Here is a 19646-nt window from a genome sequence, read left to right as displayed (position 1 = left end):
ACAACCCGTAATTCAACCAGACCAAACATTAAGGGGCTGATTCACCAGAATATACTTTACATAAAGAAGCTACGCTGTTCAGGTCAGCAACAGCACACCTTGAAATTGGCAGACTGGGGAAATCTCAGTCAAGCAGGAGGGGGCTTTTGGGTACCATTGCAGAAAATTATCATGTATTTAATGTGGTTGGTTTTCTCTCCTAAGGCTTGGGGGTTATTCTGAAAAGATTGGGTAGTATTCAACTAAGTTTTACTCAGAAAAGACCCACAGAAATTAATAAACATGGTTAAGACAGGTCTGTTTATTTCAACAGTAGTAAACCTGATGCAGGCTGTGGTTAAAATAGGATGAAATTCACTTTTCCTGACTGTGAGGGTTATTACTAAGGCTGCTACTTTCAGTTTAGCAGGTAGAGTTGTTGTTGATTTCCCCAGAACCGCATCTCCATGTTGGGAAATACAGCTCTTATTGAAGACCAACCAACTTTTTGAAAACCACAGATAATAATAATAAATTTTTATTTATACCCCGCCCTTCCCGGTTTAAAAACCGGGCTCAGGGCAGCTAACAGCAAATATAAAACATTGATTAAAATGCAACTTAAAAACAGCATAGAATACAACATAAAATGCAGCATCAATATAAATAAAATGTAGAGCGCATTGCAGTAGTCCAAGCGGGAGATAACTAGAGCATGCACCACTCTGGCGAGACAGTCCGCGGGCAAGCAGGGTCTCAGCCTGCATACCAGGTGGAGTTGGTAGACAGCTGCCCTGGATACAGAATTGACCTGCGCCTCCATGGACAGCTGTGAGTCCAAAATGACTCCCAGGCTACGCATCTGGTCCTTCAGGGGCACAGTTACCCCATTCAGGACCAGGGAATCCTCCACACCTGCCCGCCCCCTGTCCCCCCAAAACAGTACTTCTGTCTTGTCAGGATTCAACTTCAATCCATTAGCCACCATCCATCCTCCAACCGCCTCCAGGCACTCACACAGGACCTTCACCGCCTTCACTGGTTCTGATTTAAAAGAGAGGTAGAGCTGGGTATCATCTGCATATTGATGGACACCCAGTCCAAACCCCCTGATGATCTCTCCCAGCGGCTTCATATAGATGTTAAAAAGCATAGGGGAAAGGATGGAACCCTGAGGCACCCCACAAGTGAGGGCCCAAGGGTCTGAACACTCATCCCCCACCACCACTTTCTGAACACGGCCCAGGAGGAAGGAGCGAAACCACTGTATAACAGTGCCCCCAGCTCCCAACCCCTCTAGACGGTCCAGAAGGATGTTATGATCGATTGTATCAAAGGCCGCTGAGAGATCCAGCAGAACCAGGAAACAACTCTCACCTTTGTCCCTAGCTCGCCGGAGATCATCAACCAGTGCGACCAAGGCAGTTTCAGTCCCATGATGAGGCCTGAACTCTGATTGGAAGGGATCCAAATGGTCCGCATCCTCCAGGGCTAACTGGCCAAGTTGGTCCTACTAGGGCCAGCAAGGAGACCAGGGAAGAATTTAAATGTGGGGTCCCAGAAAGGGTTTCTTCATAGAAGAGGAAAGGGAAAAGGGAATAGAGGATCAGGCTAGTTCAAATTGAAGGCCAGGTGGAATAGCTCTGTCTTACAGGCCCTGCGGAAGGAGATCAAGTCCTGCAGATGACCTGCCAAACATGGTCGCAACCCCAGGAACGTAAATTTTGCTTCTCATTTTCATGCTTCTCATTTCTCATTTTCAGTTCATTTCTCATTTCCTGATGAGTCCGCAAGTCAGCATTTTAATCTGCTCATCTCCTAACAGGCAGTCTTTTGAAAGCAGTTTTGCCTCAAGCTGTTGTTGTTTAGTCGTTTAGTCATGTCCGACTCTTCGTGACCCCACGGACCAGAGCACGCCAGGCACTCCTGTCTTCCACTGCCTCCCGCAGTTTGGTCAAACTCATGCTGGTAGCCTCGAGAACACTGTCCAACCATCTCGTCCTCTGTCGTCCCCTTCTCCTTGTGCCCTCCATCTTTCCCAACATCAGGGTCTTTTCCAGGGAGTCTTCTCTTCTCATGAGGTGGCCAAAGTCTTGGAGCCTCAGCTTCAGGATCTGTCCTTCCAGTGAGCACTCAGGGCTGATTTCCTTCAGAATGGAGAGGTTTGATCTTCTTGCAGTCCATGGGACTCTCAAGAGTCTCCTCCAGCACCATAATTCAAAGGCATCAATTATTCGGCGATCAGCCTTCTTTATGGCCCAGCTCTCATTTCCATACATCACTACTGGGAAAACCATAGCTCAAGCTAGCCGTCCCTAATAGAACCCATTTCCCCACAAATATATGCATTTTAACACACATTTTCTGAATGTTTGATGTTTGGATTTTTTTCCAGTAGCACCTTAGAGACCAACTAAGTGAGTTATTTGTATGAGCTAACTAACTTAGTTGGTTTCTAAGGTGCTACTGGAAGGAATTTTTTTTATTTTGTTTCGACCACGGCAGGCCAACACAGCTACCTACCTGTAACTACAGTGGTACCTCGCAAGACGAATGCCTCGCAAGACAAAAAACTCGCTAGACGAAAGGTTTTTCCGTTTTCGATTTGCCTCGCAAGACGAATTTCCCTATGGGCTTGCTTCGCAAGACGAAAATGTCTCGCGACTTTGTTTCCTTTGTCTAAAAACAAAGACATGTTTTGTTTATAAAGTTAAATTATTTTCCCTTCAATTTTTGAACTGCTCTTTACAGTATGTGTGACTTTAAAGAGCAGTTAATAAACTGTTGTTGTACCAAATTTGGCTTTGTTTGGACTTTTTTTGACCATAGGAACGCATTAATTGATTTTCAATGCATTCCTATGGGATTTCGTGATTCGCAAGACGAAAAATTCGCTAGACGACAAAACTTGCGGAACGAATTAATTTCATCTTGCGGGGCACCACTGTAGTTTGGAATTTTGTGCATGTTATTTGGTAGGAGAAGCGCATCACAAAATTTGGGGAAGTGTGAACCTCAAAGAGAGCCCCATTTGAGTTTTCTGTTGCTTCGGGGACTGCTAATTAGGTAATTTGAATTTCTCCCTGTTTCTTCCCCTCTCTTCAAATCACTTGGTAGGCCCCAAACACAGGGCTGGTGAGCTATGCTTGAGAGGATACAGAGGTCTGGTGAACAGCACGCACTGGTGCTTCTCAACCGTTCAGGAAAGCCTCCAGTGACTGCAGCCTCAAAGATTCATAATCTTTTTTAAAGCTTCTTTTCATGTTGACTGGAGTTGATGGTGTTGACTACACTACGTTTATTAAATTTTAAATATTGCTTCCCACTAAAAGGGAGGGAGAGCCAGTGCAATTTGCAACCAAAGTAAAATCAAATAATTAAAAACATTTCACAATAATGCCTCTTTAGAAAGGTAAAGGGGCCCCTGACCATTAGGTCCAGTCGTGGCCGACTCTGGTGTTGCGGCGCTCATCTTGCTTTATTGGCAGAGGGAGCCGGCGTACAGCTTCCAGGTCATGTGGCCAGCATGACTAAGCCGCTTCTGCGAACCAGAGCAGCGCACGGAAACACCGTTTACCTTCCCGCCAGAGCAGTACCTATTTATCTACTTGCACTTTTGACGTGCTTTCAAACTGCTAGGTTGGCAGGAGCAGGGACCGAGCAACGGGAGCTCACCCCGTCATGGGGATTCGAACCGCCGACCTTCTGATCGGCAAGCCCTAGGCTCTTTGCTTTAACCACTCTCTCTGGCCGCTTCCCTCCCTGTCCAACACATCAGCCCCCTTCCCGAGAGACAGAACGGCGAAGAGATTCCCTGTGCACACCTCGCCTTTCCCGAGGGATCTGGGGGAAAGTCAGGCCCGTGTGATAGGAATTTTGAGGTCTTAGATATACGGTAATGTTCATAAGCGTACCAACCAAGCACGTACATAGATCAGCACAGGAAGACCAACCTGGAACCATTTTGATTCCTAAACTGAGCAAATGTTTTCTCTACAAGGTCAAAGTGGGAAACCTCCCCCTTGTCTCTTTCCACACAAATCCTGTCTTAAGGGCACATTTAAGATATGAATCGGGTGTGAGCCTGTGACCTGGCCCAGGAACTAAGTATTTATCATCACAAAAGACTGGCCAGGCTCCCCAGGCAATCCAATCAAGTAACCTGCCAGACAGGAGATAAACGACAGGAGAAAAACAACATTCAAATTTCTGTTTTAAAACCGCCTTTTCTGTGATGTAGGTATGATGTATCTGGGGGTGGTCTTGATCTACAGGGTGGCAGTTTCAAAAGTCTTTATAAGGCCTTGCGCACCATTGTTCTGGGTTATTCCTCCCTCCTTTGTGTGGTGAGTTGAGGACCCTGTTGCAACAGATCAATAAAGATCAGGCTTACTAGCTGCTTTGCTTCTCAATATTCTCTGGTTGGCCTCTGTTATTTTCTCCTACCAATAGCGAACCTATGTAAGGACTCTGTATGGGCTCCTGGATACCCCATAAGGGAAAAGGGCAAATTTTTGTTTACAACTAACCTGAGCCACACACAAAAAGCACACAGAGCTGAAAGAAGGCGTGGGAAAGGGCATTGCTCTTCCAACTTAATCTGCCAGCTGCGTGTCCTTTTCAAGGGAGGAAAAGGCGGCCCCGGTTTATGGCCAAGGAAGCGGATGGTGGGGGCAGAGGGTGCCACTGCACCCATGGGAACCACGCTGACAACCTCTAGCCGCACCAGCGAGACACAAAAGGTGCGAACTGTCAGGCGTGCAACTCAAAACGGCAAGCAGCCGAAGACCTATGGTGGCAAAGGTCGCCAACGCGGCGCCCGAGAACCAACCCCCACCTGGACTGTGTTTCAGCCCCCAACTTCCTTTTGCTGAAGGGCAGCCTGCAACTTCCTCTCTCTCTCTCTCTCAGGCCTCCCACTTTGCAGCGCAAGCCCTCTCAGAAAACCTTTCCTCTCTCCTTCTCCACATGGTCTGTGCGAGTGTCAATGAGCTGTGTGGTTTCTCAGAGCAAAAAAGGAAGTCGCCTCCCCATATATATTACAGACTGAAATATCTATAGGCACACAGAGAAGGAGCAGGAGGGAGCAGCTGAGGAGGCGAGACATCAGTTCAGCAGAGAAGAAGTCGAGGGGAACCCTCCGAGGAAAAGGCAAAGAGGAGAGCCATGGACCCCCAAGGTATCGGCTGCTGAGGAAACCATCTTAGCCCAGGAAAGAGATCGTAACTGTCCAGAGTGCAGGAAGATGAGAGGCTTGTGGTGTATCCAAAGGTGAAGACTAGTATGGGAAGAGAGAGGTTTGGATGCAGGAAATGTTAGCGACCATAAAGCAGAGAGGAGCATATAACCAGCAGAGGCACCCAAGGCAGGGCAAGAGGGAATCTGGAAATACGTCAGGGAGAAGGAGCGGGGCAGCAGCCTGCGAAGGAGATTGCAGCTGGGTTGCCAAACCTGCAACTGCATCATACCTTTAAAGCACTTTCCCACCCCTCCCAAAGAATCCTGGGAACTATAGTTGACCCTTCATGGAGCTACAGTTCCCAGGATCCTTTGGAGGGGGTGGGAATGTGCTTTAGGCGCATGGTGTGCACACAGCCTTCATCAACCTGGTGCCCTCCAGACTTTGTACTACGACTCCTATCGTCCCCTGACCATTGGCTAAGCTGGCTGAGGCGAATTGTAGTCCAAAATATCATGAGGGCACCAGGTTGGCAAAGTCCAGCCTACCCTATCACACTGGGAAACAACGGGAGACAGACCAACACCACCTGCGTCCTCACAGAGTTGTGGTGAAAATAAAACGGGGAGACGTGAGAGAGAACTGGGTACATCCATGGAGGAATATAAATATCTTTTGGGTTAACAAAACTTGGGCCGCTGCTGTTGCATACAAAAATAGGTTTTTCTGGGACCTGGGAGCCTCTGTCTGAACGATTCCTAGCAAAAATGCCTCTGGTCTTTTGGGGAAAGGTGTTTGAAACTTTTTTTTTATCTCATTATAAATCATTTCCTTTAACCTTTTTACCCGCCCACCACATATGGGAAAAAAAAGTCACCTTCATTTCTTTACATTTCCAACACAAATCTGATTCTATTTTATAGTTCTTAGCCAGTCTGCTCAGGGTTAAATACCATCTATGAATCATTTTCATGTAATTTTCTTCCAGCATGCAGTAAATTTCAAATCATTCTTCCAAAGGTTTAGAGCTATATTATGCCCTATGTCCATTGCCCAGTGTATCATTGAAGCTTTTACCAGCTCATCCTGTGTTTACAATTTATACATTTTAGACAATATAGTTTATCCTTATTCTGTAAGAAATCTCTTTCAGATTTGGTCCGGAAACCCATTTTTCTTATCTAGTTTAAATATACCATGTAATTGATGATACTGTAACAGGTTTGTGAATTGGCTCCTTAAATCTTCCACTGGTTTTAATCTGGATTCACTCCCTGAAAGACAGTCAAGGAGTATTTTTAGCAGTTGTTCACACTTTCTTTTTCCTTGGCACCAGACAAGATGGTCACAATCAAATCTCCAGTATTTAATTTTTCAAGGGCAAATGCAGTTGAGGTGGGAACCTAAATCTGGTCCTAGCAACTGGGGGTGGGGGTTGGCTTAAACCTTGCCAACATGCCATTTTCCTGATCTGAATTCTCCCCCTCCCTGATACTTACGTTGCTGTGCAGAGGGGAAGTTTCCCCCCGGTCCCTATTGCCTCATGTTTCCATACTCGGAACTCCAACACACTGAAGCTGTCACTTGTGCACGTGTTGTCATCTGCGCATGCGCAAGGGCTGCCCGAACTGAACACACCTCTGCTCATCCACAGCTTCCCTTTTCTAATCGGAAGGAAGTGGGTTGTGAGGGAGCCAGTGTGGTGTAGTGGTTAAGAGCGGTGGACTCGTAATCTGGTGAACCAGGTTCAATTCCCTGCTCCTCCACATGCAGCTGCCTTGGGCTAGTCACACTTCTCTGAACTCTCACAGCCTCACTTACCTCACAGAGTATTTGTTGTGGGGGAGGAAGGGAAAGGAGGTTGTTAACCGCTTTAAGACTCCTTAGGGTAGTGAATAAAGCGGGGTATCAAATCCAAACACTTTCTCATCTCTGCTGCATCACCCATGACAACCTCTGCATAAAAACCTACAGTGGTACCTCAGGTTACATACGCTTCAGGTTACAGACTCCGCTAACCCAGAAATAGTGCTTCAGGTTAAGAACTTTGCTTCAGGATGAGAACAGAAATTGTGCTCCGGTGGCGTGGCAGCAGCAGGAGGCCCCATTAGCTAAAGTGGTGCTTCAGGTTAAGAACAGTTTCAGGTTAAATGTGGACCTCCGGAACGAATTAAGTACTTAACCCGAGGTACCACTGTATGCTTTAAATGTCTGGAGTAGGTGTGACTAAAGAAAAAACTGTGGAAGTTCCATTTAGTGTAATTTCTCCCCTTTCTCTCTCTCCCATCCCGAAACATTTTTTTCAGCATGGCCGGTGATTGGGGGGGATGGGATTTGGAGTCCTCACATGAGCTACCCCTACCTTAGAGTGTACCCTAAACCGGTGCTCCCATCCCCCAGCTTTGTAAATGTCCCCCCCCTCACTTTCCCCACCACAGCTGTGATGGCTCAATTTGGTAGCTGCTGCTGCTGCTGCTGCTGTTTACCTATTCCATTTCCCCTTTGCAACTGGAGGAAGGCAGGGGACAAAAAGACCGAGTCAGGAAATTTGGGCTAGGTTCCTCTTTGGTTAGCCAATCAACACTGCGAACCAAAAGCAAAGCAGTCTACAGAAATTGAAACACATAACCGCCAGCACACATGCAAGTCAGGAAATTGTGTCGGAAAGAGGAAATGGCAGAAACTGGGAGACTCCAGAGACATTCAACAGCCATAGCGAGATTAGGCCAGCGCCATCACTGTTCTCTTCGAGATGTCCACTGGAAACATTTCTGTTTCAGAAGATGTATCTAGATACCTGATTTTGTTCCATCTGCTCTTAAATTTGCTTCAGAAGCTTTATTGCTTTTAGATCTACTTAACAGTTTTCACGGGACGCATGTGGCTCTGTGGGTTAAACCACAGAGCCTAGGACTTGCCGATCAGAAGGTCGGCGGTTCAAATCCCCACGACAGGGTGAGCTCCCGTTGCTCGGTCCCTGCTCCTGCCCACCTAGCAGTTTGAAAACACGTCACAGTGCAAGTAGATAAATAGGTACCGCTCCGGTGGGAAGGTAAACGGTGTTTCCGTGCGCTGCTCTGGTTTATCAGAAGCAGCTTAGTCATGCTGGCCACATGACCCGGAAGCTGTACGCCGGCTCCCTCAGCCAATAAAGCGAGATGAGTGCGCAACCCCAGAGTCGGTCACGACTGGACCTAATGGACAGGGGTTCCTTTACCTTTACCTAACAGTTTTCACATGTTTTAAATATTGTGGCATGCACCGCAATCTCCAAGCGGTGAGAGACTCCAAGGGTGGCTGTGCTTACCCTGTGTTCAATTTCCTTGGAATGAAGGTCAACGGAGAGCGCAGTGTCTTCCAGGTCTATGGTTTCATTTACAACCTCAGCATAGGATGGAAAGGCTCATGGCAAGACAGTTCCTGCTTCCCCATTAGGTTCCAGTGTGGTGTAGTGGTTCAGAGCGGTAGACTCGTAATCTGGGGAACCAGGTTCGCGTCTCCGCTCTTCCACATGCAGCTGCTGGGTGACCTTGGGCCAGTCACACTTCTTTGAAGTCTCTCAGCCCCACTCACCTCACAGAGTGTTTGGCGTGGGGGAGGAAGGGAAAGGAGAATGTTAGCAGCTTTGAGACTCCTTAAAGGGAGTGAAAGGCGGGATATCAAATCCAAACTCCTCTTCTTCTTCCCACAGAGACCCACAACCACCAAGCCTTTGGGTCCAGCACAGAGCCTCTCTGTCTCCAGCTTCCAGCATCAGCCAATAGTCACACACACAGTGTCTCTTCCAGTCTATTGTCCTCCATCCTAGGATAATGTAGCATCCGGTCAAGGGGAGATAGGAAAAGACACACCCCCATTTGTCTCTATGGCAACAGAGCAACATCTTTAGACATGGAAATGGCAGTGAGGCCATTGCCTTACAGAGACTCTTCTGACTGGTTCAGCAGCTTCTTCTAGTAATAATAATAAAAATAGTAATAGTAGTAGTAATAATAATAATAGTAATAATAATGATTCCAAACCTCACTAGATACAGAATCGCAGGCCTGGAAGGGACCTACCGATATGCTCTACACTGCCACCCCCAACCAACCCCAATACAGTGGTACCTCGGGTTACATACGCTTCAGGTTACAGACTCCGCTAACCCAGAAATAGTACCTCAGGTTAAGAACTTTGCTTCAGGATGAGAACAGAAATTGTGCTGCGGCAGTGCGGCGGCAGCAGGAGGCCCCATTAGCTAAAGTGGTGCTTCAGGTTAAGAACCTCCAGAACGAATTAAGTACTTAACCCGAGGTACCACTGTATGCTTCTATAGTTAATTATATTTTATTTCTTACCACAAAAGTGTTCGCCTCCCTGGACCCCTTTGAGAGGAAAGGTGAGATGGACATTTGATTAAAAAAAAATATTAGGGCAAAGTCAGGGAGATCATAGAATCTTAAGAGTTGGAAGGGACCCAGGGGTCATCTAGACCATCCCCCTACAATACAGGAATCTCAGCTAAAGCGTCCATGACAGATGGGCCTCCAACCTCTGCTTAAAAACTTCCAAGGAAGGAGAGTCCACCACCTCCGTTGGGAGTCTGTTCCACTCCCGAATAACTCTTACTCCACTCGCCCTATTATCTAGGGTTGGCATATTTCAAAAAGTAAAATTCCTGACACTGGCAGAGTTGCTGACGTTTTTTTAGGAAGACCACAAAATGGTTGAGCTTTCTTAATAATAATAATTTATTATTTATACGCCACCCATCTGGCTGGGTTTCCCCAGCCACTCTGGGTGGCTTCCAACAGAATATTAAAATACAATAACCTATTAAACATTAAAAGCTTCCCTAAACAGGGCTGCCTTCAGATGTCTTCTAAAAGTCTGGTAATTGTTTTTCACGTTGACATCTGGTGGGAGGGCATTCCACACGGTGGGTGCCACTACCGAGAAGGCCCTCTGCCTGGTTCCCTGCAACCTCGCAGTGAGGGAACCGCCAGAAGGCCCTCAGCGCTGGACCTCAGTGTCTGGGCAGAACGATGGGGGTGGAGACGCTCCTTCAGGTATAATGGACAGAGGCCGTTTAGGGTTTTAAAGGTCAGCACCAACATTCTTAAGGAAACCACCAAAATTATTGAGCTTTTTGGGGGGGGACTCCCCCCAAAATAGTGATTTTAGCTTTTCCGCTGCTTTTTTTCCATCGCATTGCCATACATCCGGGTTTTCCCCGACATTTTGCTGATTCAACAAAATCACACAAACACCATTTTTACACCTGAAAACCAGGACATTAATGGCAACCATTAACCCGCTTCTCTGCCTCCTAGGAGGAAAAGCGTTTGCAGTGTTAAAAGCCCAGCAGGAGGAATTCCTGGACTCCCTCAACAAGGTAAGGCGGTTTCTTAGCATTGCGGGTGAGGAGCCTTAAACCAATCTGGAAGCTGTTTCACTGCACACAGACCTTCACGTGCCTTATCTTCTCCAGCAGGGGTGGGGGGTGTTTAAGGCCACAGGGTCACATTCCTTTCTAAACAAACTTCTGCACGGCCTCATGCCAGTGGTAGGTAGGGCCAGAGGCAAAGTTGGGTGGAGCACATAGCTGTCAAGAGTCCCTTATTTGGCGGGACAGTCCCTTATCCCAGTGCCATGTCCCGCTGCTGTCCCTTATTGATGATGTCCCTTAAATTTCCCGGGTTTCAAAGGAAGCAGCTCCTCTCCCTCCCTCCCTCCCTGCCGGCCAGAGAGGAGGGAGGCTCCAACTGTGTTGCTTGGCTGCATTACTCACCCAATAAGAAGTCTAAGAACAACTGGGGGGGTGGAGCTTGTATGCCTTGTGCTGATCAAATCGGCTGCATTGCCTGGGGACAAGCCTTTGCTCAGCGCTTCCCAGCGGAGAGGTGATGGTGGTTTTCCTTGAGGCTTGAGGCTTTGTTTGGCTGCTGGCTGGGCTGTCTGCCTTTGGCTCGGAGGCGCTCAGAAGTTGAACATACCTGTGCTTGGAAAATCCCTTATTTTGGCTGCTGATCCCTTATTTTCAAATCTGTAAGTTGACAGCTATGGTGGAGCAACCAATGTCATCGTTACCTTTATACAATTTCTGCCATCCAGGCAAACAGACAAGACATTATCAGATTCCAAGGATGCATTCCAGCCAAACCACACACAAAAACCCCACAATGAGGGTGCAAGGCAGAGACAGCAAAGGGGCTTGGACTAGGAGAGGGGGTGTGGTGTGGGGAAAATACTGGAGCCCAGATGAAGAGGCTTGGAAGGTTGCATTCAGGGTCCAGGCCTGAGATTCCCCACCCCAGAGTCAAGCTCTTTGACAAATGGTTCCACAGCTTTGTAGAAGGCGGCGACTGTGGATAGCACTGACTGGCTATCACATGTGACGTCACCGTAATTTGCACGTGGACCCGCAGAGAGTCCAGTTGCCACGGCGGTTTTACAGCTGCTTTAAAAAAAGGTTTTTGCTTCCCCATCCTCTCAAATAAGTTAAAAGGCTGAATTGAGCAAGTAAGCAAGGCATACAGGGAGTCGTTAAAGTTGAGGGGAAGGGAAAGCTGAGTGGCAGAATACATGCTTTGCATGGGGAAGGTGTGTGGTTCCAGCCCTGGTGTATCAGGTGAGACTGAGAAAGATCCCCATCTGATGGCCTAGACAGCCACTGCTGCCAGTCAGTGCAAGAATGCTAAGCTAGGTGGACAAACGCTCTGACTTGACAGAAGGCAGGTTTCCTGTTAAATTATCTGAAATAAGCAGGCATCTGAAACATGAGGGGAGGAGCGAGGCTGATGGACGGATTAGCTTCACAGCATGCATGCCTGGTGTGCAAAACTAAATCCAGAAGGAAGCGGAGCTCTTACACTGTGGTAAAGTCTTAAATAAGTCAGTCTTCCAGGCGGAGGTGTCAGTTGCAAACCTGGCATCCAGAAATTTCCGCACGGTCGCAAACTGGACCCAAGTCGGTTGCAAAAACACGCCTGGGGAATTTCTGACATTGCCAACAACATCTGGGGACCCGGGGTTGACAAAGGGTGGTCTGCACTGACTGGCAGCGACTCTCTAAGCTTCATCCCCCACCCTTCAGCTGGCTTGATGTTTCCTGCTCTTTTGAGGGGGCGACTCCCTTTTTCCCTGGCAGCTGGTGTGCCTCGTGACATTACCTACTTCAGTCACTAGGTGGCACTGGAAGTGAGTGGCGCTGTGGTCTGAACTACTGGGCCTCTTGGGCTTGTCGATCGGAAGGTCGGCAGTTCGATTCCCCACAATGGAGTGAGCTCCTGTTGCTCAGTCCCAGCTCCTGCCAACCTAGCAGTTTGAAAGCATGCCAGTGCAAGTAGATAAATAGGTACCACTGTGGCGGGAAGGTAAATGGCGCTTCTGGTTTCCGTTGGTGTTCCATTGCACCAGAAGCAGATTAGTCATGCTGGCCACATGACCCAGAAAGCTGTCTGTGGACAAACGCCAGCTCCCTTGGCCAGAAAAGCAAGATGAGCGCTGCAACCCCATAGTCACCTTTGACTGGACTTAACCAGGGGTCCTTTACCCTTTTTTTTTACCTTTTTAACTGGACCTTACTGGATGTGTTCCTACCCTAATCAATATTTCCCCCCCTGTCTTTCTACAGGAATTTATGGATGACCCCAAATACAGCACTGACGAAGACCTACCTGACAAATTAGCAATATTTAAGAGTGAGTGCCATCCATGGAGGACTTGAGGTTGCGGGAGGGGGTGTGGGATGGGGGGGAATAAGCCCCATGTTGTTGCAGAAATGGATAATAAAAAAATACTTTTGAGCTGCATCTAATTCTAGCCCTGCACAGAGGAGACCCCCCCGCATGGCAAGGGGTTGGACTAGATGACCACTGGGGTACCCTGCAACGCTACAATTTTATGATAATAGACATGACTAATTTAGGTCTGCAAATATTAATGGGCCTATTCTGAACATGTACCCAACCAATATTCCTTTCTATGACAACATGGTGCTTATTCCAAAGTACAGTGGTACCTCAGGTTACAGATGCTTCAGGTTACAGACTCTGCTAACCCAAAAATAGTACTTTGGGTTAAGAATTTTGCTTCAGAATGAGAACGGAAATAGCGCAGCGGCAGCGGGAGGCCCCATTAGCTAAAGTGGTACCTCAGGTTAGGAACAGTTTCAGGTTAAGAACGGACCTCCAGAACGAATTAAGTTCTTAACCCTAGTTACCACTGTAAATACATTCAGCATCAGGGCAACATAAACGAACTCCCATTTAACTCTGGGGTCATCTAGTCATGGTGGCAGAATGATTTAAGCAAGTCCCGCCCCCCCTTTTTTCCAAAATGCAAAACTGCACAATGCACATTTGGTTTCTTTCCCCCCCCCCTCCTGCATATAACACCCAACGTCTCACAACAAATGTAACTGATACGTAGAAAACACAACCTGAAGAAAGAGACGACACACATACTTTTGTAAACAAAAGAAAATATTTTATAATGATGCAAAATCTGGGTGGCAAACTGGTTTTGCTTGTTTGTTTCGTAACCACCCAGCTGCCAGCCAGCTGCCCAAACTAAGAAATATATTTTAAAAGAAAATAAAAAAGAATGCAGACCCCAGGCCTGTTCGCTGATTCCCAAGCCCAGGGGTCAGCAAACTTTTTCAGCAGGTGGCCGGTCCACTGTCCCTCAGACCTTGGGGGGGGCAGACTATATTGGGGGGGGGTGAACGAATTCCTATGCCCCACAAATAACCCAGAGATGCATTGTAAATAAAAGGACACATTCTACTCATGTAAAAACACGCTGATTCCCGGACCATCCGCTGGCCGGATTTAGAAGGCAATTGGGCCGAATCTGGCCCCCGGGCCTTAGTTTGCCTACCCATGCCCAAGCCCCATCACCTAGCACTCTCAGAGGAGTCATTTGGGGTGCTTTGGATGGGGCAGGAGGGCTGGACTTTGGCAGGAGCTACATCACTGTAGCCAGAGGAGAAATTAATGTCACAATCATATGAACTGTTCAGCGCCTTTTAAGGCAGTGTTGAGCTTTCCTTCCCTGGAGGCAGTAGGGGCTAGTCCATTTTAGACTTCCTTCTTCCATTTCAGTCAAACCTTGGTTCTTGAACAGCTCCATTGCTGAGTGTTTCGGCTCCCGAATGCGAAAACCCAGAAGTATTCCGGTTTTTGAATGTTGTTCAGAACTCAAACGGCTTCCGAAGCACGTTCCTCTTTTCCCCCCACTGAAATTGGCGACAGGCCTTCGATTTTCGAACATTTCAGAAGTCAAACAGTCTTCTGGAACAGATTACATTCGAAAACCGAGGTTCCACTGTAGGTGGTTTAGTGATAGGAATTTTCCTCATCCTCTCCTGCGGGTGATGGGAGCACCCTGTTGCAACAGATCAATAAAGATCATGCTTACTAGCTACTTTGCTTCTCAATATTCTCTGGTTGGCCTCTGTTGTCTTCTCCTACCAATAGGGGACCTATGTAAGGACTCCATATGGGCTCTTGTATACCCCATAAGGGAAAAGGGCAATTTTTGTTTACAACAGATTCCATCTGCACCATACATGTAAAGCAATGTCATGCCGCTTTAAACCGTCATGGCTTGCCCCAAAGAACTCTGGGAATGGTAGTTTGCTAAAGATGCCGAGAGTTGTTGGGAACCACCACCACCCCAATTCCACACAGAGATACAATTCCCAGAGTTCCCTGGTGTTATGTACTGAGGTTTTCACCCTGGGCCAGCGGGGGATACTGTAGATAGTTTTCACTCAGGTCCACATATGCAAATAAGGGATTGAAAGAGACATTCAGTGATTGGATAGTTACAGAAAATGGTTACTGTTGCGTTGTAGTGGAGCTCCATATAAGCAGGCTGGATGAACCCTTCAGTTCAGTTCTGTTCTGGCCTGTGAATAAACAAGAGCTGTTTGAAGAATCGCTGCATCGTCTGATATGTTCACCCACAACTTAACACTGGCGACGAAGGTGGGATTGATGGACATCAGAGCACAGCCAGATGTAGCCACCCTCTGAGCGGAGCTGAATCACTGAGCTGAAACACCGAGCGAAATCACTGAACAGAACCAATTGAGAGCTGACCGTTCTGGCTAGAGCACTGTGTTCCGTTCCATCCATTTAGTGCTTCTGCACATGCGCAACCCCTGAAACCCGGAAGTATCCCGTTCTGGTGCTTCCGGGTTTCAGCGGGTCCGTAACCTGAAAAAACGCAACCTGGAGCATCTGTAACCCGAGGTATGACAACAGAATAATCAGAAATTTGAAGCAAAGCATCACAATAAAGTTCATCCAGCAATGACTATTCAAGGGTGTGGGGGTTAAGATCAGAAGCCTAATAAATTAGATGTGATAAGGAAGGTAAAGGAACAGTTGAACATTGTTAAAGTAGCAGCAATGCAAGGTAGTAGAGAGGCTTTGGGAAGTGTAAGGTGGTAATTCATTCCTGCGCATTACAAGCTTTGGGGATTTCTGGGCAGGTAATTAATTATATGTATTTATGAAGGCATGAAATCAACACATTTAAAAAAAAAGGAGAAAGCTCTAAACAAAAAGAAGAAAAAGTCTGACACTAGACAAAGTATCTGCACCCTTCATTAATTGCTATTATTATTATTATTATTATTATTATTATTATACCTGTCCTTCACGCTAAGGTCCGAGGGCAGGTTCCAACATTAAAACACAATATTGAAAAGCAAGTTTAAAATAACTTGCAACTTTACTAAGTCCTGCTTACATTTATAACTATTAATATTTTTTCTGGTTCTCTAATAGTAAAATGGTTTAATTTTATAAAAGTTGTAAAATCAATTGTTTATAGATTTTTTAAAATAGATTTTTAATACGTAGATTGTGTATCGATTGTATGAAATAAAATTTATCTTTTTAAAGAGAAAGAAAAGAATGAGGCACGCCAGTTGAGCATATATCTAGTAACAGCTGTTGGAGAGCTAAGACTAAAACCTCCATATTTAGTCACAGTATACCTTCAAGTACTAGATGCTAGGAACCGGACATGAAGACCAGGTCCTTTCATTGCACCCTGTTTGTGGCCTTCATAGGGGTACGTAGCTGGCCATAGTTGGAGACAGGTATTTCGGACTGGACAAACTTTGAGTCCAATTTAGCAAGGCGGCTACTGCGCACTTACGTTAACTTGTTTGTTTTGTTTTTTTCTTTCCCCCACCCAGAGAAATACATGGACTTTGATCTCAATGCACAAGGAGATATAGGTGGGTGAATTGTGTTCATAGCATGGCTTCGTAGTTGCGTATGCACAAATTTCCGCACCAGAGACATTCCTGCTCCCTAGTTCGTTAATTTTCTTTATCTGCAGCATTTTTTATGTTTTTGAAATATACTCGGAGTCGAGAGTGGATTTCATGCTCTTTATTCAGCTCATAGTGGTGAGGAGGAATGGAAGTTCCCCCAGAATGTCTGCTTTATATACATTATTTACACAATGGGCCCCACGTGATTGGCTAATTCCGGGATTCTCCTGTAGGCCAATCAGGTCGTGGATTCACTTCCACCTGGAGCTGGATTGGGTGGCTCCTGTGGACCAATCAGACTGCTGCATTCTGGAGCCTATTGTTCTAGGACCAATTAGACTGCTGCATTTTGGATCCTATTCAACTCAGTACATAACAGTTTTAATGTATTTTTAATCTTTTGTTGGAAGCCGCACAGAGTGGCTAGGGAAATAAATTATTATTATATTATTATTTTAGCGCACTCTATGGCAGTCCGCTTTAGTTATACAGGTTTGCTGTCTCCCTTCCCCCAAGATATCATGGCCTTGAAGCGCATGCTAGAAAAACTGGGCGCAGCCAAGACCCACCTGGAGCTAAAGAAGATGATCACTGAGGTGACTGGAGGTATGAGCGAAACCATCTCCTACCGGGACTTTGTCCGTATGATGCTGGGCAAGCGATCAGCTATCCTTAAAATGTAAGTACCATTAACGTACAGTCCGGTCTCAAAGATATCAGATTTTTGCCCACGCAAAACTTGGGTTTGATTTCCTTACGCCATCATAATCATCATCATTATTTGTATACCGTCCTATAACTAGAGGTCTCAGGGCAGGTCGCCACATAAAAATCACAATATAAAAACACAAACTACACAATAAAAACAAAACCAAGAACAACCAAATAATCGCCCAACACATTTCACAAAAGGTCATTGGATGTCAGTCAGCCAAAGGTTGAAGAGGAACGATTTTGCGTGGCGCCTAAAGATTTATAATGAAGGTGTCGACGAACCTCCCCGGGGAGAGCATTCCACAGATGGGGAGCCACTGCAGAAAAGGCCCCGTTCTTGTGTTGCCACCCTCCGGGCCTCTTGAGGAGGCGGCACACGAAGAAGGGCCTCAGAAGATGATCTCAGGGTCCAGGAAGTTTAATATGGAGAGAGGCAGTCCTTAAGGTATTACATAGAAGGCTGTGGTGTCTTAGAGGCTGTGGTGTCTTAGAGATAAAGGTAAAGGGACCCCTGACCATTAGGTCCAGTCGTGACCGACTCTGGGGTTGCGGTGCTCATCTCGCTTTATTGGCCGAGGGAGCCGGCGTACAGCTTCCGGGTCATGTGGCCAGCATGACGAAGCTGCTTCTGACGAACCAGAGCAGCGCACGGAAACGCCGTTTTCCTTTCCGCCGGAGTGGTACCTATTTATCTACTTGCACTGGCGTGCTTTCGAACTGCTAGGTTGGTAGGAGCAGGGACCGAGCAATGGGAGCTCACCCCGTTGCGGGGATTCGAACCGCCGACCTTCTGATCGGCAAGTCCTAGGCTCTGTGGTTGAACCCACAGCACCACCTGCGTCCCCGACAGCTTTTATTATGGCACATAATAAACATGACGACTATGTTCTACTTTCACTGCTGGACACTGAGCATAAAGTGGAAGGGCTCACGATTTTTACTCTCCAATAGATCTTGCTCCCCACATTTGGTTTCTAGGAAAGGCTATATAGCCTTGGATTCAGCACAGAGAGCAAGTCAAGTCTCTATGTCTCTTCCCAGCCTAGTTCAAGACTACCAACTCCTTCACAGCCACTGGTGAACTCAACTTCAGCTATTCAAACAACCCAAAAGTCTTATGGTACCTTAATAACTTGGTGTAAGCTTTCATAGACTCAAGCCCCCTTCATCAGACACACCTGTAGAACCATTTGCAAGAAACAGTCAGCTATCCTGGCATTGGTAATCTAATTAAGACATGCAGCATGCTTAAAAAAAACAACAACCTTTCTCTCAATTTAACTTACAAGTGATGATTCTGCCCCACTACTGATGTTAATACAACCATCTCAGCAGCCTGTTGCTATAAAAAGTTTAAAGGCCTGTCTCTTCAACATACATTTAAGCTCTAATTATCACTGACTGTATTTTTTTTTTTGCATCTCGTTAAGGTTTAACCTCCACCTTCCAATGTTCTCCTTTAAATACCTGTCAACTAAGATTTAACTCTGTGCGTCTGACAAAGTTCATGAAAGCTTGTATTATAATAAATTTGATTTGTCTTTTAAGCTGACCACTTTAGCAGTGCTTTTATATGCAGAATCCCATATTAGATATGAAAAGCAGCCTTGGGGTGGACCCTGAAGATGACATCTAGAATAACCCCCAATCCTAGAACAATTTTCCGGCCTCAGACTCTATTATCCTCAGGTGGAGTTCAGTTGTGACCCCCCCCCTCCATTACACGACACACCTGTTGGATTGGGGAGGGGGGATTATCTGGTCCAACAGAGCTCATTTTATTTTCTTAAATGGCCACTTGTCTGATTTAAGAAGGGGCATCTCTTGTGAATTCATATTTCCTTCTTATTTCTGCAGAATTCTGATGTATGAAGAAAAAGCCAAAGAGAAGGACGAGAAGCCAGCCGGACCCCCACCCAAAAAAATAATTGCAGATCTTCCTTAAAAAAAATGCCCCTAACTACATGGTTGGCTCCAGCCTCCAAGCTGTTCCTGGAGCTCTTCGAAAACAGGAGAGCCTTTCTTTTGGAAAATGTCCTAGAATAAGGGGTTCGTTTGAAACTGTCTTTCTGGGGTCCTCCCACGGCAGAACTCTGCCTCCTTGCGTGGTGGGGTGGGGGAGAAGGTATTTTCATTGTAAGGTCGTATTTGTTGTTCTACTTTTTACTCTCTCCATTAAAATATATATATATATATATACTAGATTCCTCAGTTACAACTGCTGATCGTAATGCCAATAATGATAGTGTTTGCAATGTAGTCTCGTTCATGTTTACTCAGAAGTAAGCATATTCCCACTGTGTGCATAGCACAGGCATAGGCAAACTCCGGCCCTCCAGATTTTTGGGACTACAATTCCCATCATCTCTAGCTAACAGGACCAGTGGTCAGGGATGATGGGAATTGTAGTCCCAAACATCTGGAGGGCCGGAGTTTGCCTATGCCTGGCATAGCACAATTGAGATTCCTGTGCCACTTTCCCAGGTGTTGTTG

The 19646-nt window shown here is 46.5% G+C and overlaps 1 protein-coding gene across 1 annotated transcript; it reads left to right on the top strand.

The window, feature by feature from the left end:
* Nucleotides 1–4952: 4952 nt before the first annotated feature.
* Nucleotides 4953–19348, top strand: AIF1 (allograft inflammatory factor 1). The gene is made up of 6 exons (XM_083493608.1): nt 4953–5158; nt 10474–10535; nt 12777–12843; nt 16359–16400; nt 16956–17118; nt 19011–19348. The coding sequence occupies exons 1-6, from the start codon at nt 5146–5148 to the stop codon at nt 19096–19098; spliced, it is 435 nt and encodes a 144-aa protein (XP_083349734.1). The 5' UTR covers nt 4953–5145; the 3' UTR covers nt 19099–19348.
* The last annotated feature ends 298 nt before the right edge of the window (nt 19349–19646 follow it).

The sequence above is a fragment of the Podarcis liolepis genome (genome assembly GCF_965112155.1).
Source record: "Podarcis liolepis genome assembly, chromosome: 2".
Lineage (NCBI taxonomy): Eukaryota > Metazoa > Chordata > Lepidosauria > Squamata > Lacertidae > Podarcis > Podarcis liolepis.
This window is presented reverse-complemented; position numbering and strand designations above follow the sequence as displayed.

Excerpts from the sequence above, each read along its gene's own strand:
- AIF1 (XM_083493608.1), top strand. Across the intron at positions 16,401-16,955 it reads CAATGCACAAGGAGATATAG|ATATCATGGCCTTGAAGCGC; the intron begins GTGGGTGAATTG and ends CCTTCCCCCAAG. Across the intron at positions 17,119-19,010 it reads CGATCAGCTATCCTTAAAAT|AATTCTGATGTATGAAGAAA; the intron begins GTAAGTACCATT and ends TTATTTCTGCAG.